This window comes from Zootoca vivipara, chromosome 3, assembly GCF_965207765.1.
Source record: "Zootoca vivipara chromosome 3, rZooViv2.hap1.1, whole genome shotgun sequence".
Taxonomy (NCBI): domain Eukaryota; kingdom Metazoa; phylum Chordata; class Lepidosauria; order Squamata; family Lacertidae; genus Zootoca; species Zootoca vivipara.
This window is the reverse complement of record NC_142586.1, coordinates 60,400,440-60,424,019: the sequence shown is the minus strand read 5'-3', so window position 1 is coordinate 60,424,019 and position 23,580 is coordinate 60,400,440. Positions and strand designations below refer to the sequence as shown.

General features: G+C 39.0%; 1 protein-coding gene across 6 annotated transcripts in view; it reads right to left on the bottom strand.

Annotated features, from left to right (window-relative positions):
- Window positions 1-23,580, bottom strand: part of ADGRG6 (adhesion G protein-coupled receptor G6) — a 101,100-nt gene that overhangs the window by 17,235 nt on the left and 60,285 nt on the right. For 5 of the 6 annotated variants that reach the window (XM_035108855.3, XM_035108856.3, XM_088666228.1 and 2 more), the window contains 12 exons: window positions 20,759-20,901; window positions 19,220-19,334; window positions 17,371-17,432; window positions 16,239-16,446; window positions 14,787-14,952; window positions 13,778-13,918; window positions 10,282-10,410; window positions 9,808-9,853; window positions 8,957-9,063; window positions 6,235-6,362; window positions 5,051-5,319; window positions 1,061-1,175 (listed from right to left, as the gene is read on the bottom strand). In XM_035108855.3, the coding sequence (XP_034964746.1) occupies window positions 1,061-1,175; window positions 5,051-5,319; window positions 6,235-6,362; window positions 8,957-9,063; window positions 9,808-9,853; window positions 10,282-10,410; window positions 13,778-13,918; window positions 14,787-14,952; window positions 16,239-16,446; window positions 17,371-17,432; window positions 19,220-19,334; window positions 20,759-20,901 (1,629 nt within the window). Of the gene's footprint in view, window positions 1-1,060; window positions 1,176-5,050; window positions 5,320-6,234; window positions 6,363-8,956; window positions 9,064-9,807; window positions 9,854-10,281; window positions 10,411-13,777; window positions 13,919-14,786; window positions 14,953-16,238; window positions 16,447-17,370; window positions 17,433-19,219; window positions 19,335-20,758; window positions 20,902-22,966; window positions 23,063-23,580 lie in introns of all 6 variants that reach the window. The other variant, XM_088666229.1, reaches the window with a different exon arrangement.

The following is a 23,580-nucleotide window of genomic DNA, read 5'->3' as shown; positions in this document are numbered from 1 at the left end:
TTTTGGTGTGTGTGTGTTGGCGGTGGGAGCTTGCTAGTTCATTTCCAGGCTAAATTCAAGGTGGTCATATTAGTGTCTAAAGCCCTAAATGACTTAGGCCCCAAACATTATCTCTTGGGTGTTAAAATTGGCAGAGGAGGCCCTACTGGCAGTTCCATTGTCCTCAGAATTCAGGTTGGGGGCAGGTAGTGGCCTGAGAAGAAATCCTTTGTGGTAGCCACTAAGCTGCAGCGTTCCCTCCCCACAAAGGTATGTCTGGCACCTTCATTTTTGTTTTCTGCTGAAGGCATAATTCTTTATCCTGGCCTTCATCGCCTGCTAGGTAAAGGTAAAGGGACTCCTGACCGTTAGATCCAGTCATGGACGATTCTGGGGTTGCGGCGCTGATCTCGCTTTATTGGCCAAGGGAGCAGGCGTACAGCTTCTGGGTCATGTGGCTAGCATGACTAAGCCGCTTCTGGCAAAACCAGAGCAACGCACAGAAAGGCTATTTACCTTCCTGCTGGAGTGGTTCCTATTTATCTACTTGCACTTTTGACGTGCTTTCGAACTGCTAGGTTGGCAGGAGCTGGGACCGAGCAACAGGAGTACACCCCGTTGCAGGGATTCGAACCGCCGACCTTCTGATTGGCAAGCCCTAGGCTCTGTGGTTTAGACCACAGCACCACCTGCATCCCTTGTGTATGGCTATGGACTTCTGAATCTTGACAATGGCCTCATATGTGCATGGTAGTCAAGGCTCTTCCCAGTTTCCAGTGACCACAGCGCCACCCGCGTCCCTTCTCACCTGATATATAGATATAACGATCCACACTACTCTCTTGACAGTTATTTGTTTTGACTGATATTAATATTGTATTCTTAAACTGTAACACGCCCTGGGACCTCATGGTAAAGGGCAGGTAGGAAATCTGATTAAATGCTGCTGCTGCTGTACTGTTCTTTCATACTCATAGAAGACAGCAGGGTAGTACATACATGGAGGTCTAAGCATGTATTGGAGTCCTACATTGTATCTACTTTATGTAAAATACTTACAAGTCATATCCAAAATACTTACAAGTCATCTCCACCTTGCCCCTTAGTATTTTTGCCATAAAGATCTTTGTTATAAATACTATTTGCATTTGTGTTTGTGACTGCTAGAACAATTATTATAACCACCGCAGGTAAGCCTGTAACAAAAGGAAACATAACAGTCTTAACTTTAAAGAATACAATAACTGCCATACTAGGTCATAGTACCAATAAAATTCTATTTGTGGTGCTGTTTTATATCTCTGTTTATGCCCATTTAGAGCATTGTCAGCATTCAATGATGTATCTCAAAATTTTCAGGCACTCATCCAATTTCATACATTTATCATAACAACAATGTTTTACTATAACAGCTTAATATGAACTCTAATTCACTAGCGGTAAGCAAAAGTCTACCAAAAGGTAATGCATCACTTAGCGATCATTGTAGTGTAGTACAAATCAATCTTAAGTTAATTGTTTCTGTCCAACTTAGTACAATTGAATATGAGAGAATGAGCTAAATGAAATAATACTAAGGATCTAATTTTGTATGCCATGCTGTTCCAATAGGTAGCTTTAGTGTGTTACTCTACATGAGATACGATAACTATTGTATGCAATTCACTAGAGAAAGACAAGTAAAGTAAGCAAATCTTTAAAAATGCAGTATATAGGGAAATAGCCTTCACCCAAAGATGTCATCAACTTTGAAGAAGCATGAACTCAGGAAACAAGCTAAGAGGAAGGAACATTTGACAAATCCTCACCATAATCAACTCCCGCCCGGAAACCTATGTCCCCACTGTGGAAGGACGTGTGGATCCAGAATTGGCCTCCACAGTCACTTACAGACACACCATTAAGACCGTGTTTATGGAAGACAATCTTACTCGGCCATGAGCAATCAACAAAGAAAGACAAGTGTTTACCAAAAGGTAACTGTTGTAAAGTGGGGAAAGTTGGCAGCTGTATGTAAAATAGTCAGAATATTATTATCAAAGGAATACTGAATATGCAGAAACCACTACTTTGTCTGTGGGTGGCCCTGGACCCATTTCTATGTTACACTGACAGATACCAGACCACCCAGGTTCAATATTAGAAGGAATTATAAGACTTCAGGGCTTGTTTAACTACTACATGTTATAGAAAATTATATTCAAGTGAACCTTGAGTCTCAAGTATGCAGAGTCAATGAACTGATTGCAAAATGTTGCCTACTGTTCCAGATGATTGCTGGATCTTTTTGGAAAGCATCTTAGTAATGGGGGCCAATGACGGGGCCAATTTCAATTATGTGAAATTTGCTTTCAAATTACTGCTGTACTCATTTGGTTTATGGCCTTGTGTTGTGTTATGAACTCTAGAGTAAGTTATAGAATTGTCCTTTGCTATATGGTTTAATACCTCTTCATGGCTCATTGCCTTGTCGTGGTGAAGGGGCCTGAATAACTCCAAGAAGCTATGAGCTATGATATGCAGGGCCACCCAAGACAGACAGGTCATAGCCGAGAGTTTAGACTAAATGTGATCCACCTGGAGAAGGAACTGGCAAGCCACTCCAGTATTTTGTCAAGAAAACTCCATGGACATAAAAAGGAGAAGCTTTGAGAAGAAAGTGAGAGTTTCCAAGGCATGCTCTGGTTCATGGGGTCACGGAGTTACAATATCAGCTTTAGATAATTCCTTTCTCTGCTCTCCATTAAAGTGAATTTTTAAAATGTTTTGTTTTAATTAATTTGTTAAACAATACAAGCAAATGGTGTTTTACATACACACAACATTAAATACATATTAAAACAAAACCCTATGACATGAATCCAAAAATCCTGCTGTGGGAGGTGGGAGCTTGGTATCCTCCATTTGGAACCTTCTATGTCAGGCTTCTGACTCCGAGACCTGTGGACTCTTTGTGGGGAACTGTAGATGTCTATGTATGAAGGAATGAATGAATGTGAAATCGGTGACCTCCTCTCCATGGCTGGAAGTGGCTTCTACCTATGTAGCAAGATACTCGGATCTGGGCTTATAAGCTTTCCCCCAAGAATTGCTTATATCTATTTGTGAGTACATTACTTTCTCTTTAAGCTTGAAAGAACAAGCTATTCCAACAAGCATTAAATATCTGGAACTAAGTGAAACTTCCAATGCCTTAGAATTATATGTTGAGCAAATCAGAAAACTTCTGTGCAACCACCCCTGCTGGCCCTTAGTCGAATTCCATGTATTGGGGAAACAAATCAGAATTACATGAATAAATGTAAAAGAACAAACTTCACCTAAAGTCAAACTGTTGTGTTTATCTGTCCTGGCAAAAGGAATTGGAACAATCCCAAAAGTTATGAATAACTGCATTCTCTGGAGAATGACAGGACCAATATGTATTTTATGCAATCATATTTATTCTAGCTGAACAAACAGGAATCCAATATGATCTTTAATTTTTTTTGTTGGTTTAATCTCAATTGTATATCAAATGTAATTTGCCATGAAAAGGATAAATAGAGATTCCCACTTTTATCAATGCAAAAATGTCCCACAGAATTCATCTAAGAAGCTTGGAATAAGATTCCAATAAACTGAAAAAATCAGGAACTATATAAATTTTTGATGTGTCAAAAATGTATAATTCTTGATGTGCCAAATGGTCATGTACAATTCCTAGTGCAGCGACAATTCATAAAACTCTTATTGAAATCCTGGAAATCCTACTAATTTTCACTCTAGGCTCAAAATGTGTCAGGTGAACTAGTCAGTTTTGATGTGTATCCCCCTATGATTTGACACATCACCATTCATACAATTTAGGTAGGTTCTTGACATTGTGCAAATTAAAATGGTAATGGGTGACAAACTGCACATGATTAATTCACCAGGTTTTAAGCCTGGACTGAAAACCAGCAGTTTCACTGCAAAACACAAGAACTTGTGTGAATCTGCCACCAGTCACTATGTGGCATGAATGAAATATATGGTTGCTCCTGCTAAATGAAGATAAGAGGAGAGAGGCCTTGTGCTTATGCTTTTACTTTTACCCAAAGGTGTCACTTGGCGGCAGTGGAGACGATGGTTGAATGGAGCAGTACTGTGCAGGAGTTGCCTGCACTATTTTAGATGAGTTCATTCATTCATTTATAACTTATCTTTCTATGTGACTACAGGACTCCAAGGCATCTGACAATAAATGAAAAGTGAATGCAAAATAAATAAATAAATAAATAAATCTCTTTTAAAAAGGAGGTATGGTGACTTAAAGATCTGCAGTGGAAATGAAGGAAAATGTTCCCCCCAGACCTTAGGCATGCTAGCCCCTAAAGAACGCATCATTTCCTCACACAGGCAGCTGGAGGGAATCCCGATCAAAGGTCTGGGAGGAAGATGGAACATGGTCGCCTTCCAGGCCTTAACCATTGCTGCTGCTGCTGCTAGTATAGCTTGTATCCACACTGGATACTGAAGGTATCAAACAGCTGCATTTTCACTGCTTCTCCCACCAAGCAACACCTCCAGCAAAGGAATGGTTACCCCATTGCTTCCGTCACTGCTCAGCATAAGCAAGCCATATTTCCACCAGAGCTGCCACTACATGTACTAAGTCAATGATATTTTGGTGCTTTTCACCAATAGTGGATTAATGGAAGCAGATCCAGAGGACACCTAGAAGCAATTATATGCCATCCTTTCACAAGAAAAGCTTCTGCTTGGGATTTGGGGATTGAGGGAATAATGTACAGAGTGACAGTTACACAAAAGGGGAGAGAGGGGAATTAAGAATCTTTTAAATGCCATAACATTGTAAGGTTCATGTTGCAGCAAAAAGAAAGAGAAGAATAAGAAAAGTGTGCATGTGTGTGAGAGAGGGGAAGGGTGGAAAGAAAAGGAGAAATGGCTAGAATAATTAAACAAAACATAAGATTAGTTTTTCTGTAGTCTCCTAGTAGTTCCAGTCTTGACTTGAATAGGAGCTGCAGGCAATAAAGAAATGTAATCAAACCAGATTACTATTTTTTTTAAAGGAAGTATTACTTACCCCACCCAATGATGCAAAATTTGAGTATGTATCGGCGAATGTAGGTATTGAATACTTTTACTAGAGCTATATACATATGAACAGCTTCCAAGCCCATCCACGTAAAGGTCGCCAGAAGGAAATAATGCAACAGGGCAGCAATAGCGATGCAAAGGGCTTCTACATCAAATGATGCAATCCAGCCATCGAGGAGGAAGACCAGGTTGAGACAAAGCAAGGCTGTGCTTAAATTCATTAAGATTTTGGAGGGATAATCTCTTCGCAATTTTCTGGTGATAAATAGACAGCATATAGTAATAGAAAGAAGTGTAGGTTCCAATTTATTAAGGTTACTCTTGGACTTCTTTGGACTTCTGAACTGCTAAGGTCATGAATGAACACGCAGGTAGCTGCTCACCTGCTCACTGAATAGGCTTAAGTCAGTGTTGGACTGGGTGTGGTATTGTCTCATGGGGTTTGTGTTTAGGTCAGTAATATTTTTTTAAAAATTTTTATTTAATATTGACTTATTTGGGCCTTGGGGAGCTGCAAAAAACCTTATGACAGCACAGCAGGGTGCCCATAGCATCCCGTTAAAAACAGAATTAAACAAATTTAAGTGACAAATGGTGGGACAATTTTTTTCCCCCAAGGGTCGTATGTGGTCTGTGGACTAGCCACCCCTGCTGAAGGTGTTCAGTACATCTACCATTTATTCTGCTGTTTAAATTATTTATTTGTAATTAACCACTTTGGTTTCTTAGTGGCTAGCTTTTTCTTTTGTTGTTTGACTTGGATCTTATTTATCCAGGGGGGGGGGAATCAAGATTTATGTCTGAGTGCCAAAAGTGCCTATTGTGTTACAGAAACCCATGTTTTCATATGGTGTATACATACATTTAAGTGTTCCTAAATTCCTAACTGATTTAAAGACATTTAGTCATCCTGCTTCTAGGAATCTATTCTGCTTTGTTTGCCTACACTGGCATAATGCCACATATATGTCTGTGTCCTGTCGTAACTTCTAATTGCTAGCGCAGCAGATTTTAAGATAAGGCTGGACAGCTTTTAAATTTATGGTGCATAAAGCGGCTCCAATTTATCATGTTCACTGACCACAATCTGAATTTTAAATCTGCTCCTGACACTGAGACTACCAATTGAATTAAAAACAATTATTTGACCTGTTATGACAAAATACTTACTCAAAAGCAATGTACGTCAGAAGAGTTGCGGCTGAAAATATGGCAGAAATTCCACAACCAATGTACGTTATAAACGTGAGGACTTTGGTGTTTTCAGTATCTATTTGTAGAGCAGTTCCTGGCAGGTCCTACACATAAGGCAAAAAGAGATATAAACTGTTGGAAATAAGATTTTTTTGAGAAGCACAACTATTTTTCTCTTGCGACAACAATGTAGGTAAATTCCAGAGAATGTTGGCTACACTGCACTTAATATATTTAGTGCATAACTGTCACACCTCTGCTTCCTTCCTACAACTCCTGAGAAGAAGAAAAAAATCAGAGGGTAAGTAGTGTAACAGCTGGAAACAGCATCGATATACAAACCTCTATTGTTCATATTATGTCATTATGCAGATCTCGAGAACTATATTGTGGGAAATCCTTACACATGCAATATCCCATTTCCTTAGAACTCCTTACATTTAGGAGCCAGGATTTCCTCCCTTGTGAATACTGTGAGCAGGATCACGTTTGTTTCAATGTTCAGAAAATCTGTCAAATGGCCCCTTCACACATGACAATTTCCTACATGAAGATTCAGCACCGTTCTCCTGATCATTGCAACTCCACGAGATGAAATCTTGCATGGAGTCCCAGACCGAGGGAGGTTGACAGTTATTTTGTGTTTCATCCATTTGTGAATTATTGTACCAACTGTTGTCACCTTCTCACCCAGCTGCTTGGAAATAGACTTGTAGCCCAGTCCAGCCTTGTGCAGGTCTACCATCTTGTTCCTGACATCCTTGGACAGCTCTTTGGTCTTGGTCATGGTGGCTACTTTGCTGGATTGATTGCTGCTGTCGACAGGTGTCTTTTGTACAGGTACTGTAATGAGCTGGGATTACAGGTAAGACCTCTCCCTTACAGCAGGTGCTTCTAATCTCAGCTCGTTACATACAGTGAAGATACCAGGTAGCCTGACATCTGGCTGGTTGATAGGGGATCAAATACTTATTTCACTCATTATAATGCACATCAATCTCTGACTTTTGTCTTCTGAGTTTCTGGGGTTTTTCCTGTTGTTATTCTGTCTCTCACAGCTACAATAAACCTACCATTAAAATTATGGACTGGTCATTTCTTTGTCAGAGGGCAAACGGGCAAATTTAGCAGGGGATCAAATACTCCCCCCCCTCACTGTATATCACTGCATCATAACTTCCATAACTTAATCATATGTGGGTGTAGACTAAGAAGCTGCATATGCTTCTGCACACAATGATCCTTGCTAGGTTGGTGCCATTATATGTAAATCCAAACGAGATATCTGGGAGAAAAAGAACTGGCAATTTAAAATGCCAGAAAAATATTATAATTCTCCAGCTGGAATACTGCCAGGATTATGACGACTTTCTCCTCACTTTGAAATCTCCCACAAAAGGACACATTGAATTTAAGAATGCCCCTTTCCCCACAAATATGCAAAAGTAGAACAGAAGAAGCCTGAAAAGGGAACAGAAAGGCTTGTAATATTTTTCATATTTAAATTCATGCAAGATGTGAAAAGAGCTAATATATTACTAGGCCTGCGGAAGCCAGATATTGAACCTTGTGGCTCTAATGCGCCATAAATCCTATGCAGGGAAGAAAAAGACAATTCTTACACTTTGTCTCTTGGTGTTTCAAATATTTATGGCTCTTTTTAAAAAACCTATTTAAATCAGCTAAATCAAATCAGATGTACATTCCTAATTTTCTTCCTGGGTAGAAGAATACTGTGGAAAGCATAGAATATTAATACTGTTTCAGCTAAAGTGAAATAATGATTGAGTTCTTAGGGTTTAAGCACCCTAAGAAAACAATGGGCTATCTCTGGGTGGGTCTGAAGAACTTGAAATGTTGCTTTGTTTTTTCAACACATGGCTTTGCCTTTTCCCTTTTATTTCTCTTAAACCTTGTTCTTAATAACCTGTCTGAAAATTGGCTGCTGGAGGTTTCATGTGTCTGCTCATGAGACACTGTTGCTTTCCCCGTTGTGCCCAGGTAAGAAAGAATGCAAGATGAGTCTGTTGGATCAAGCCAATGGCCCATCTAGTCCCGCATCCTGTTCTCACAGTGGCCAAGATCCTTTCGACTCATTTGAGTCTAGGGAGAATTTGAGAAAAACAAGCTTCCCTGCTTTGTGGAGGGGGGGGGGGGTAATGTGCTGGATGCTCTCTCATCTCCATAACTAATATTAATCACTCATAGCTTTGAGAATTTCCTGCTATCTCCAGGTCAGAGGCGGCGGCGGCAGTGGAACATGAGATACTCCTTTCCCCAGGTATTCAGAATCAACCAACCAATCCCTTTATTACAGTCTATGACCAATAAGGCATTCAGAATTTCGAGTGCTGCAGTCCATATTTTGGGTACTGTATGTGGGAAATATTACATGAAAATGCTCACAGGATTCAGGTTTTTTTCCAAAAAGCAGCTCAGTCCCCTTTCAGGACCATTATTTTTCCTCACTTTCTTAATCTCCAGTGGATATCCTGGGGAAGAATACTTCATAATTGTGGTGCCACTACGGTGGGGGGGGGGTACTTTGCCTCAAGTGCCTGTCTGTCTCTCAAGACCGTGAGCCCAGTCTCTGGTGCTGACCTTAAAAGTCAGGGGTGGGGCAAGATCATGTTCAGGCTGGCAGCAAGTGCTTCCCCCTGCAGCAGTGAACAAGCAGGCGTGGTAAACAATCACTTACCATCAGCACCCCGAAGTGTGTGAGATGATTGCATAAGCAGACAGTCTCGTTTTCATTTGATTCCTCTTGCACAAGGCAGCCTGCAGAATTCCACCCACCTTGGCCCTCTAGATAAATCAGGAAATACAAACAATTATATTATTTGTTATTACCAGAATAATTCCAGTTTCAATCACAACGTGCACAGCATCTTACAAGGATTTTTAAAAAGGCAAATAATATAAAATCGACAATAAAAGCAGATTTTTTTAAAAAAAACAACAACAGCCAGATTATAAGTGTAGAAGAGCAATCAGGAGACTCAACTTGAATACAAAATTAATCATTAATTTACTACATAAAACCTACTAAAATAAAAAGGGGTTTAGCAACTGCTTGACTAAAAGAGAGGTGGGCTCAGTGGATTTCTGGAGAAAGGATACTTCATAATCGTGATGCCAATACTGATACTGTAAATCAATGGGATCTGTTTATGACTGGTCCCAAAAGAAGGGCATGATAAGTATAGTTTGGCTTATCCTCTCTTCTACAAATGGCACAATTATGTGTCTATTAACTCTGTTAAAGCATAGTTTTCATTTTCTATTTTTCAACACAAAGCTTATCATGTTTTAGTTATTGATTTTTAAAGGGTTGTATAAGGACACAGATAACAACAGTATACAGTGAGCACCTGAGTTTCAGGTTTTGAAAGTTTCCTCTAGGTATTATTATGCTGTCTTTTGAAGAAAAGAATATTTCTGGAACATAGCTAATTGTATTAGAGAAATTGCAAACAGCAGAAAAAAATTAATTGCATTATTCTTCCAATATAATAAATGAATATTTTTCTAAAATAAAAAATAACTTACTGTTTCTGTTCATATCCCAAAAGACACAGGTGGGTTTAGGAGCCTTCTAGTTATTTACACATGTAAAATAAAAATAAAAATAGCATTAACAAACAGATGAGAACCACAGGTTCTCTTTGAGAGTTTTTGAAATATTTGTGCAACATATGCAAAGCTCTGCCCCCTTTACAGGCAAACTTAGGGGTGCTTGTGCATCCATAACACAGTTACTTAAGAACATGCACTCATTTGCTCAAACTTTACAAGTTTCCTGAGATAAATGCTAGTGTTCCCACAGCAAACACAATAACTGTACAGAGTTGCTCTTAAAAAAGTTAAGAGAATGTTAACAGATTTAATATGGCTACTACAGCTTTGCCAGAAGAACTTGTGTTTGTGAAATCCACATTTCTACTTTCCTCTAAATTCATTTGGCTATGGGTGAGGGTGACATTACTGTTTTTTAAAAGCAGACAAATGATACAATTCTCTCACCTGGATTTTATCCTGCTTAACTGTATGCTTAATTGTAATCTTCACAGCATCTTGAAGATCACGGATGGTACTATTGCCAATACTGCATGCCACCACATAACTGGTTAAGTTGGTGTGAGCTTCTGCATCCTTTGGAAAATTAATTTAAATGTTTATAGCAAAAATAAAAATTATTAGCTTGGTAATTGAGTTTTCTTTCCTTTGCTAAAATACTTAAGTTGCCAGCATGTTAACACTTAATGTAGCTCATTATAAGAACATCCTGTTTGCAACATTAAAAATTTGCTTTTCCTAACAGAACCGTTGCTATTTCCCTTATTATTGCAACATATAGTGTTATTAGGACAGCTTGTACCATAATTTCCATAAAGAATTCTCTGTCAGTCACTTTGTTCTGAGGCTAAGCAGAGTTAATCCTCAAACAATGCTGATTATATCCAATTCTGACATAGTGAGATCACTTCCCAAACCAAGAACGCAATCGTTTTCTTATCTTATTAACAAAACAGTCTCCAGGGGGAAAAGGTAATCTTTATTTTTGGCAGTAAAGATGCTTGTAACATAAAGCATTTATTCCTTCTATTAGTACATGCTACCATGCATGAATGTCCTAGATAACAGAGATAAGATTTCCCAGAACTTCCCATTGAGGGTCCGTGTGCATCTACCTATCTATCCAATTTAATCCCCTCCATAGTTTGAGGTGATTGACATATTAAAATCACAGTAACAGCACAAACAATAATATAATACAAAACCAACATTTACAACAGAAGCAGCAGTAAACTGAAAACCCAGAATTCTATTAGTCAACAACAAGTAGAAAACTCCATCAACTGAATGCAGACTTCAATAGATATTTTTTACACACTTGTACTGGTGGGATAAATCCAATATATCTCATCTACACAGAGGAGAGATGATGTCTATCATAATAAAGAGAAAAGTTGCACCATTTCAAAAGATTCCCTGCCACACACAAGAAGACTTTTTAAACTCAAATATCAAAAAACCTAAATATAAAAGGAAGCAAAGTCACAAGACTTTCCTAGGTTCAGTGTCTGTAAGTAAGTTACCTAATCTGTTGATGTTTGAACTGTCCTTTGTACAGTCACATATTAGGGAATGTACAGGTCACTCTGAGGAAAACTCATAAATTCTAAGAATGGTACTTTGAGGGGATACCTCTTCAGTACCAGCTTTTGCTCCATTCATGTATGTTAAGGGAAATGAATTATTTTTCAAGTTTCACCTGTAGTGCAGCTAAACTATAGGTAGAGAACGAATACCCAACCGTTTTTTGGTCTTAGGGACACATTTGAAAATCAAAGAAACTGTTGTGAGCACCAGGGGGGGAAACCTCCAGAAAAACTGGCAATGCTCAGAACCGCCACCCCGCAACACACAAACCCTTCATAAAACACAAAGAAAGCAGGCTACCACACAAAACACTCCTAACCCACCACAATATTTAAAAAATGGGGAAATTAGGAGGGCAAGGAACTATAACATGCTCAAAGGGCTGTGTCTGAGAGTAGCACGGCGCGCAAAGACCCTAGGTATAGAGTTACTATGGTCCCTAGGAGGGGATCCAAGGGGCCATAGAAAGCATCAGATATCACTCTCTGAGGGTGAGGAGAGAAGACAGATATTTGATGTCAAATGTCCCCTCCCCCCCCCAACCCTGAGAGTGTGCTGGCAGAAAGCATAGAAATGAAGGATACATAGCTTTCTCAGTCTCCCGACATGCCCCCAAATCAAAGATGAAAAAATATGCTATCCCTGAAGCTGTCATAGTTTATTTCCCTATTGTAAAATAAAAAAGAATGTAAAAGGGAGGAGGGAAGATTGCAGCCGAAATTAATTATATGTTACCATGACATAACAACATTTCCCCCAACAGTTATAGGACCCTGATTTTACTGTTCACCATAAGTTTCTTTGCTGCCATTACAAAGGAAGTTTTTAAAATGCTGAGACTAAAGACTCTATAGATCTGTTGGGAATATTTAGGAAGGCAGTGGTGGGTCATAGTGATTTGCCAGGCTAGATTATGCTTAATATCTAGCCACAGTGCCAATAAAAAGCACAATAATATATTCCAGCACAATGCTGCAGAGTTCTGCTGCGGATGCACTGGAGGCAAAGGTCATTTGAAATGATTTATAGGAAACAAGCTGCTCATTGAAAAACAAAGCTTCATTCTTGAGCAGAGCTTCATTGCAATGTAAAGGACTTTTTTGCTGAGACTTTACTAAAACCCAGCAATTCTTATTTGCATTTCGAAGACAAGAGAATCTTCCAAATCACTTATTTTAACACTCTGTCCCTCAAATTGCCATGGTTAAATTGAATTTAGTGACATCAGAGGTCTATTGAAAACCATATCATTATTATCCAGGACCACTTATTATTATTATTCTTCCCAGTGGATACGTAGGGCTGAATGCAACCATATCATACTCTGAATAGACTCACTAGAATCAATAGGCATGGCCAGCTTAACTCCATTGATTTCAGTGGGTCTATGTTGGATGCAACCCATAAGCTCTATTCAGACATTATATGGCATAAAGCAGATCATGCATGCTCAACTTCACATTCATTATATGGTCTCAGGCACAAACTACATGTGATCCTAATCACATAGATAATTGCAATTTACATATAGGTATTTTTTTTAAAAAAGCATTGCATTTTTAGAAGTCATGCTTACAGTAGGGTTGCTGTATCTTTAAGGTTGTTGAGTGTTTTTGGCAAAACTTCCAAAAAACCAAATAAAAAAACCACACAAAAAACCCTTCAAGTTTTTGAACTTTTTAAAAGCAAATTTGCCAAAATCTAAGCTTTTTGAGCTTTTTTAAAGGAAATTTGCCAAAATCTAAGCTTCCGAAATTGGTTACCATATGTCTGGATATTCCCGGACATTTCAGCCATTTCCTCCCAGACACCACAGTATTCTGACTATGTCTGGGAAATTTCAGACGTATGGCAACCCTAACTTTCAGTAGACCTATATAAATCAATGGGATTTAAGTTACTAAACAGAGGCTGCAGGGCGTTTTTTGTTTGGACAAAAACAAAAAGAGAGAGGAGGGAGGAGGGAGAGAGAAGGGGGGGGGACCTCCAGCAGTTGCCCAGGACCACCTGCAGATACGATTTACATTATTGAGAACTTACATATAAATGCAGTCGCACAATTAAGACGACATTCAGTTTGCCCCTGAAAGAATCTTTGTGCTTAACAACTGTAGGCTTGGGGGGCTCTGTTAACACAACTGTGGTCCCTGTTTTGTGTTTTTCAAAGTTCCCAGTCTCAGAGTTCCCATGAATGTCAAATGAAAGCCATCCCACTTTCCATGTGTTCATATAATGCCTGGTATCATCAATTAACATCTCACTGGCATCACACAAGATAAATGGCAACGTGTTTCATGGTATTCTTAAATGGCTCTTTTGATTTTATGTAAATGAAGTCATTAATGTTCATGATTACCTGGAAGAGTCCATTTTTATTGAAAAAAGTAAACTGAGCTCTGGATATAGCTTCAAGTTCTTCTGGACTTAACTGGGATAGTAAGCTTGGAGGTAAAGCAACCGAAGCCAGGGAATTATCTTGAATTTTGTCAAAATCAATCTGGAAAACAAAATTAGAGCATTTTTTCAACATTGAACAAGGCCAAGCTTGACCAGGAGACTTATCCATAACAGACCCCACTTAAGATCGCCTAGACTGGGAAGTTAAATTGTGGTGGATTAAGTTGAATTGAATGCTTTCTATATTCACTTTCTTCAATAAAGTTATGGCCTTTGAACTTCAGCACGTTGAATTAAAGTGCTGTTGAAAACTCACAGCAGCAGTACAGGGCTATATGAGTTAGGAGGAAAAATCTGGCAGGCAGGGCACCGCCTAAAAGCTTTACATTCACAATCTCAATATAAGGCATTCAGTGTAGTCAATGGAATTTTTGCCAATGCAAATTCATTAAAGATAAGTTATATATATACTAGTCTCATTCAGCCCGTTAAGAAAACGGGTGCTAGAGGTGCGACGGGGCCACGGCCTTCCCTCCCTTTCTGCGCTCGGCCGCAGGGCGCGCCGGGAACGCAATTAAACAAAGCGCTCTCCCATTGTGTCCCACGGCCGAGCGCAGAGAGGGAGGGAAGGCCGCGGCCCCGCCGCTCCTCCCACGGGCCAGGTAGGGTTGTCAGGAGGCGGCGCCGGCGGACCAAGATGGCAGCATTGGGCTCTGGGGCTGCGGCTGGCGGCGGGAGCCGGACCGGGCTCCCGCGGCCCCAGAGACCAATGCCGCCATCTTGGTCCGCCGCTGCAGGGGGACGGGAGGCAGAGGGTTGAGGGGGCGGGGGGAGAGAACGCGCGCGTGTGCCTCTTCGTCCAGTCCCTGTGTTCGTGGGGCACATGCGCATTAGCGCGGACACAGGGACAGGACGCAGAGACACAGGGACTTTATTATATAGGATATGCTTGAATATGCGTCCTGTACCTGAAAGTCTGAAGCATTGTTTTGGGGACCAACACTGAAAGAGGAGCCATTGAACAAAGTTGAATTCAAAGATGAAACACCAAGTGCCAAGTTCCGTGTTGAGATGCTCATGGAAGGCCCTGCAAACTGAATCTTCAGTGCTAAGGCATCAATTGTCTTTATGGCTCTAAGATCAAGCAGAACAGCACCATCATTTTTTAACCATTACAACAATTAGAATAAAAACACCATGACTGCCTCAAGGAAAGATTTTTGTCTTTGCAGTTCAAGCAGGCATCCAGTAGGAAGTAAACATTGTCCTGCCATTCATTTTTCAAAATGCCAATAAAACGCTGAAACATAGGCTATCCCAATAGCCACAACCCAGGTTCACCCTAGGCAAGTCACCTTGGGCCAGTCTCTCAACACCTGCATTTCAGATGTGGAGTGAAGGGGGTTCAAAGCTACACAGCTCCAGATTTGCACTGTTCCTTCAATGTCAGGCGAAGAAGCAGTTCTGCCTCCTTTTTAACAACTTCCCTCCTTATTAAAAACCTGGGGTAAAAGGTTTATGTGCATTCTTTAGTTTCTTGTCTTTAATTTGAGTACAATTTTTAACCATTTGTAATGATGCTGGAATTTATTAATAATCTAACTAGTTACACAATAAAGACTTATCAACTCCTGTGAGACATTTGGCCCCCTATGTACTACTGTTGCCCAAGTAACCTGATCATGACTGCTCTTGAAAGCAATCACCTCTCTACCTGCATTATGATGCCCATTGGGCTCCTGGTCACAGCTGTTCATTTTGCCTATGTTTCTATTTAGTGGATATAGTTGATTATTTTTTATTATTTTTTATTATTTATTATTATTATTATTTATTATATTATTATTATTATTATTATTATTATTATTATTATTATTATTATTATTATTATTATTATCTTATACCCCAGCCACTCTGGGCGGCTTCCAACAGGAGATAAAAATGACTTAAAACATAAGTACTTAAAAACTTCCCTAAACAGGGATATAGCTTTAGCTAATGAGTTATAGCAATTTAAATCAGTTTAAACGGAGCACCTTTGTGTTTGTAACTATGACCTGAGAATATGTTTATCAATATTAGGACAATGTCACATCACATTGACTTTGTTATTACTTCTGTTTCTTTTAACTGCTACATTTCCAGAAAATTCTATTTTAACATCGAAATAATGGATTTACTGTCAAGCCCATGAATCCCAATGCTAGTATGTCTGAAATTTGGTTTTAGTTCTTTATTCACTTCACTTAAAAGTCATTTTAAAAAATCGAAATAAATGAGTACATTGAACACAGTATGTGTCCCTTGTGCACTATGAATTTATTAAAGACAAATATCCTTGGGGGGTGGGTGGGAAATATATTGCAAATAAATGTTCTTATAAGCCACTCTTTTTCTGTTGTCTTTCAAGGAACACTTACTCAGAAGACGATGCTGCCAAAACACTATCAGAACTGGTCAGGATATTAGAAAATATTGTGACCACAGTAGAACCCAGGGATTCATTGATTTCTTCATCATTCACAATTTTTTTTAGCTTCTGGATAACATCATTTACTTTGTCTGAAGTCAACTGCTGCCCTTCTCCTGTCAGATTCAGAAGCTGATTGGCTATATCAGCTGCATTATCTGAAAAGTTGCACACACAAAACAAAATCTTAATAAAAAACAGTCCCAGGGGGAAAAAAACCCCTCAATTGAAATATAAAGCATTCTGTACCTGACTACAAGAGAATATGACATAAAGAAAGCAATATGCATTGCGTATTGATCCAGATCTAGGTTGTGAATCTGGAGCTGTAGGTGATTAAGTTGAAATTAAGTATGACTAAAACCACGGAAAACATTTAACTTAAGCCACATAACTCTGTGCTGAATTATGAACCTAGGCCAGGCATGGGCAAACTTGGCCCTCCAGCTGTTTGGGACTACAATTCCCATCATCCCTGATCACTGGTCCTGTAACCTACGGATGATGGGAGTTGTAGTCCCAAAACAGCTGGAGGGCCAAGTTTGCCCATGTCTGACTTAGACCAAAGGTGGGGGATTGGTGGCTCATGGACTGATTTAGGCCTGCAGTATCCCATCCTCATCTCACCTCCATGCAGGTTTTAGGGCTTGGGAAATTTTTCCCAAGCTTAATTGCAACATGGGGGTGGTATTTTTTTGGGGGGGGAGGGGGAATTAGAGCACCTTCTGCACGAACTGTGATCACCCACTGAAAACACCTCCCCCTCACACACATAACGGATCTTGAAAGCATTTATGGAAAAAAAAGTCCCACCAAAAACTAAAATGCTTTTTTCAAGCCTATTTCCTGGCACAGGGGAATATCTGTATATGTGCTAAATGCGTGTATGTGTACATATGTCAGTGCTGTACATGTCTAAGTGTGTGTGAGAGTTTGTTTATGCTGTATGTGTATGAGACAGTGAGACAGTGCCCCCACCCCCCACTGGCAAGCACCTCCCAGAGGTTGATAGTCTAGTACCCAAGGTCTATAATAATGCTTCAAAATTAAATTTATTATATAACGAAAACCAAAACACTTGCCTGTGCAGTTTCTAAGGTCAGGAGCACCCCAATATGATGTGTAGTTACCTAGATTTAGAAAGCTAAAAATAAAACAAGCATGATCATAGTAACAACATTGTTTGGAACAATAGAGTACAGAGGTTGTATTTCTTAAACATCTAGCACAGAGCTTTCCAAACTTTTCATGTTGGTGACACACTTTTTAGACTTGCATCATTTCGTGACATAGTAATTCAGTTTTACTAGCAAACTGGAGGTTAAACTAAACCCTTTCCAGCCCTGGGAGCATTTGCGTGACACACCTACACACTGCAGCCGGCACGCTAACGTGTCATGACACACAGTTTGGAAAGCTCTATTCTAGCATCTTATAGTTCTGCTATTTAAAAACTGGATGTGCCCAGATCCTATGTACCCTCACTTCATTGCTCCTGTTTCGTACCACTTCACATACTACTTTGTGCGTCAAGGAAATAGTAATCAAGGAACATTAGCTCAATCCTTTATCTTCTGTGATTCTTTTCAGCACCTTAGTAAAACTTCAAGTAAATGATGTTCAATATGTTGATGTTAAAAATGCTGGGCCCAGTATGGGGAATAAACCTGATGCTGATGATATTATTATTATTAAGAATTACTCTAAAACATTACATTGGTATGAACTCAGCTTATGAAAATTAAATGCATGTTTCTGGAGCTGGGAATTGTTATATTAGCCAAGAATATAAGCTCTAATGAAATGGGTTTGTTATGCATTAATTTTAACTCCAACAGAATAGCTTTATTTATTCTACCATAGGGCAGGGAACGGTTTTCAAGATGAAGGACGTACTCCCTGGTGGCAAGACTTTCAGGGGCTGCATGCCAAGGGGTGTGGCGGCAAAATGGGTGGGTCAGAGCTGGTATGCATACAAGCGCAGTCCAAACATATTTGCAGAACTATGTACATGCATAAAGCACACACAAAGTTCACACATGGACAGTACATACATATTTAAATCGATCCATACATGCTCATATATAGTCGCCTCCTCACAATTGGGCTTGATATAACCGAATTGTTTATATCTTCTTTAAGCCTAAATGCTGGGGGTGGGAATATTCATGTAGACTCCAGTTGGGAAGGGAACATGCAACCCTCCCTACCCCTAGTCACACTCTTCACAAAGACCAACCCCTCTTTCCCTCCCTCCCCCCAACAGTCTTAGATTAGACCCAACAGGAGGCTGTTTTAAAGTCCAATTGCCATGCAGGGAGATTATCAAAGAGAGAGAGGGAGGGAGGGAGGGAGGGAGGGAAGGAGAGTGTCAGTCATAGCACATGGAAAGGAGAAATTTAACTCTTCTCTCTCCAGCTGTAGTCTACATGAGTATGGATTAAGCTTGAAAATAGTCTATTATTGACTTCAAAGTATGTGCTTTCAAACCTCAAACATGCATGGGGGATTTCCATTGCGGGTGGCAGGTTATAGCGCCTCCCTGTGCTGCTTAGCCTTGAAAAGCCTAATTATGGAGGAGGTGAGACTGTGGGGCAGATTGGGATGCCTACAGGCTGCATCCAGCCCAGGGAACAGCAATTCTCGACCGGTGTACAATATAATAAACTGTAAGTCATGTATTTTAGAAACTCTGTTCATAGGCATTACATAAAATCAATGGTGCAGAAATGTACAGTACTGGATCATATATACAGGATGCAGGTAAAATATATATCTATGACAGACCTTAAAAGTACTACCAATGTTTTATCCCTGCTTTCTTCCATGGTAATGTTTATGCAGTCCATCATTTATAGCTTGTACAGCTGTATTCTAAATCACTACATCTTTCTTTCACCACCACTCACTGTGCAATTTTTGAGCTCTTACCATGTTCTTGATGCATTCTGAGTAGAGCTGCCTTGGCATGGTGTGAAGTCAGTCACTGTTGGTCTGGTTTCTGTCCAAAAGTAATTTAGCGGGTATTCTTCCCTCTCACATTTTTCTACAAAACAGAACAAAAACAATGATGCAGAACAACAAAATCACTCACTCTCTGTCTTAAATTAGGCTCATTTGAAACATTCTGATTCTTTTATACTGCCATTTTTTTTACCTATAAAAAGCTACCTGAATCAGCAATTGTGACAGACACCTGTGTTTGCAGATATTGCAGAATATAAGCTCCACACTTTTCCCATTGGTGATTGATATAAAACAAAGAGCTTGAAAAAATAAATAGCTGTACAACAAAATTATCGCATTTAAAGCTAATTTATAATCTGATAAATCATTCATCTGGATTTTCTAAATCAATATTGAAATTCTTCAAACAATTTTCAGTTTCCTTATTCCTGAATTGGTACTTTGCAATATTCAAAATGTAATGCTTGGACTGCATGAATTTAGAGGTAAATAGCTGGTGACTGACAGACTGTATAACTCAGTTGTGCACAGCTATTCATGAATTAACAAAGGGCCTATTCAGAAGGATGGCAAACTGTATCAACTGAATATACAGTGAAGTCCTGAGATTGCTCATTCCAATCCTTCTCAAGTTCACTGTTACCATTCCATGATGTATGCCCATGATGTGCATATGCACATGCTTATCTGACTTGTTTTTAGGAGGTAATTTAATGTAGTGTTTGATTTTATACCAATGTTATGTATTAGATGTTAGCTGCCCTGAGCCCAGTTTTGGCTGGGGAGGGCGGGATACAAATAAAGGTTGTTATTATGATTATGATTATGACTATACAGTATACAGATAAGTCTAAAAACCTTCAAAATCAAGGGAGAAATGCCTAGACATGCATATGTGACCAACTTTGGAACTGGATTCACCCTTAATCTAAAATTCATAAATATCTACATCGAAGCTACACAAATTGTGGTTGGTAGGCTTTCAACGGTCCATGAGCTTCATTCAGGTAGCCTGTGGCATGCCCACATTTTAATATTCACATTGATTTTTACTTTTATTTTTATTGCTGCATTTATTTCTAATATTGTATTACAATCTGAATTATATGGAATGCCAACTGTAATACAATAAAACACATGTTAAAGTATGAAGTATTTGTTCATTTTCTCTCTCTTAAGTAGATATGGTTAAAAACATCTTAGCAATGCAAAAAAATATTTTTGTCTTTCCTCAGACTAAAGAAGAGTTTTTTAACGACTCAGCAGTTTTGATTCAATAATGCTATTAATACTATGACCTAATTTGTTTGATCAAAAGTTCACTACTTTAAACACATTTTTTTTATAAAAGCATAATCTGAAGCAGCACTTTCAAAATGTTTTTTCCTGTTTTAAAAAGCAAACTTTTCTTACACAGTGAATAGAAACATGTTGGAAGAATAATAATTTTTTATTAGGCAATCAAAACACAGAGAACCGCAAAGGTGAAGCTTTTGTACTTACCAATTGGATTAACATCCACTTTATCAAGTTTCAAGCCATTTCCCATAGTCTCATTGCTGCTTTTAAGTTTCTTCTCTATCATATGCTTTTCTAAACTTACATTGCTGGAAGAATTATAAACCAGAAGAGCCCGGACATCAAAACTGCAAAGAAAATTGTCCAATTGCTGAATCAGAATAAAACTGGCAACAGGTCATCTTAAATATGGGAAAAGGAGCTTAATCATAGTATCTGCATTCAATCATTCACCAAAAATAATGAATAAACTCATCCATGGACTCAACAACATTACAGTTTGTCATGTTAGAAATGCTGCCGTTTTTTGCAATTCCTACCTTCATTCCTAGGATTTCACCTACTCTCCTGGAAAATAGGAATTAAAAGTCTTGCTAAAAAACTTACCTCAGGGAAGAAAATGAAATGCCAAAAAGTTATATAGGATTATTTGTAGGAAGGGGGTAAACGGTAGGAGTCAAATTTCTAGACAACATTTCTTAAAAAGTATACATAAGGTGGCAATCAAAATAACACAAACTTTAAAAACCAGCGTATCCCGAATTAACTGTATACAATCAAACTAAAAACACAGTAAGATTCACAACAAACATAATAGTCAACATCCAAATAACAGCATTAAAAAAAAAACACCTTAAACAGACTGCTGAAAGCAGCAAATTTCCATTGTGTGCCAAAAGAAAACAGCAGTGGAACCAGCAAACTTCCTTGGGAATTTTGTTCAGTTGAGCTGCTCAGACATAATACTAAAGCACAGTTTAGCATTTGGAGAATGATCCTAGGCAAGAATTGGGACAGCACATTCCCCCTCGTGTTGTTGCAAGGAAGAGTTTGTAAGCATTTACTTCTGTTTTAGGTTTAACCACAGCTTACCATGTCATTCGAAGTGGACAAACTGATGAAACTTAACTATGGTTAGCATAAACAAGTCAACTTCACACCTCAGTTTTATATGTTTTGCATTGTACTGAGTTCTTTTTTAATTGAAGCAAAGATGTCTGGCACTCAGACTGATACTTTCTCACTTTCAAAAAAATGCTCAGCTGCAAGTCACACAAAATACCAAGGCTTGAATCCTACATTTCTGTAAACAGATATCTGCTCATCATTTGTTCCTGATGAGAGAAGAGTAGAGGGGCAATTTTTCTATTTAGTTTCATTGTGCTTCCATTGAAATCAATGTGATAAATTAGTCATGACTTAATAGAAGTAGCACTGATTTCAGTGAGAGTGAGGGGCTCATCCATACTTTTTTTGAGCCGTGTCTGAGAGGGTTTTGTTTTGTCCTTTTCCCAATAAAAGTTGTGTTTCCCCTCTGAATTGGAGCAAATGGCAATCCGCAGAAAACCCGCTTGGACATGGAGCTTTAAAGCCTGGACCTGTGCCTTGAAACACAGCACAAAAGGAAGCCGGGATGAGTTATTAGTGAAACTAAGGAAGGACTTCAATGTAGCACTAAATATATTGCTCTGTTAGCACAAGCATTTCTGCTTGCTTGATTGAAGGCTATCACCTCTGTTTCATGTGTTCTCCCAAGTGCCCCCCCACCTGAGTCAATCTGAGGGGGTGGTAGAGGAGTAGGGAAAGCCTACTTGCACTAGCAGAATCCCTTGTGTGGGCTTCCACTGGCAGATCTTATCAGGAGGTTCACAGGAGGTTCACAGATTCCTAATCTCTTCCAATACTCTTTGTTGAATACTTTGACATTCATTGTAGTTATCAACATCGTATCTATGATTCAAAGATGCCTACTCCTAGGCAGGAAGTTTATTTATTTATTTATTTATGAATGAATGAATGAATGAATGAATGTATTTCTTTATTACATATATTTATACCCCACTCTATTAATCCAGACTTTCAGAGCAGCTCACAGTTAAAACAATTCTAAAAAGTATTTTCTTGTAAAATATCCAGTTTTAGGAAATTGTTCTTCAACAGTTTGTTAAATATGACTGGTGCTTTTATATGAGTGGGTTGCTGGTTAATCAGTAGTAAGAACATCTGTTCACTGTAGTAAGATTAAACATAGACCACGGGCCTAAAATATTATAATCAAGTAGGGTAATTGAAGCAAGCACGTTTATTGAACTGATAAGTAGCAACGAAGTCAAAAGACTGCAAAGCTGTTTGCAAAATAAAACGTGGAGTCACAGGGAAACAGAGGAACCCTTAGGAAGATGTATTTCTTACCCATGTGACCCAATCTTGGTCATATGGCTACACCTAGGATCTGTAGGTTCTTTCAGGGAAAAGCAGCAGCAGCAGGAACAGAAATGTGTGGCATTACTGCGATGTCAAAAAGGGCATGGCATCAATGAATTAAACCAATACACATGCAAATGATACTTGTGTTTGAAAGTGTGGAGTCAAAGAAACTACAGTGGTACCTCGGGTTACAAACACTTCGGGTTACAGACTCCGCTAACCCAGAGGTCGTACCTCGGGTTAAGAACTTTACCTCAGGATGAGAACAGAAATCGTGCGCCGGTGGGGTGGCAGCAGCAGGAGGCCCCATTAGCTGAAGTGGTACCTCAGGTTAAGAATGGTTTCAGGTTAAGAACGGACCTCTAGAACGAATTAAGTTCGTAACCAGAGGTACCACTGTACCAGAAACAAATGCAGATTCATCATATGAATCTGCTTTCTAGCTTGAATTGGGAAACAGAGAAATACTGAAATAGGAAAATTAAACATTACACATTACAATAAAAAACCAGCTAAATTTCACCATCTTGTTCAGTTAATAATTAACTAAAATTTGTGTTGTCACACTCCTGCTGTCCAGATATATTTTTAGGCTGCAC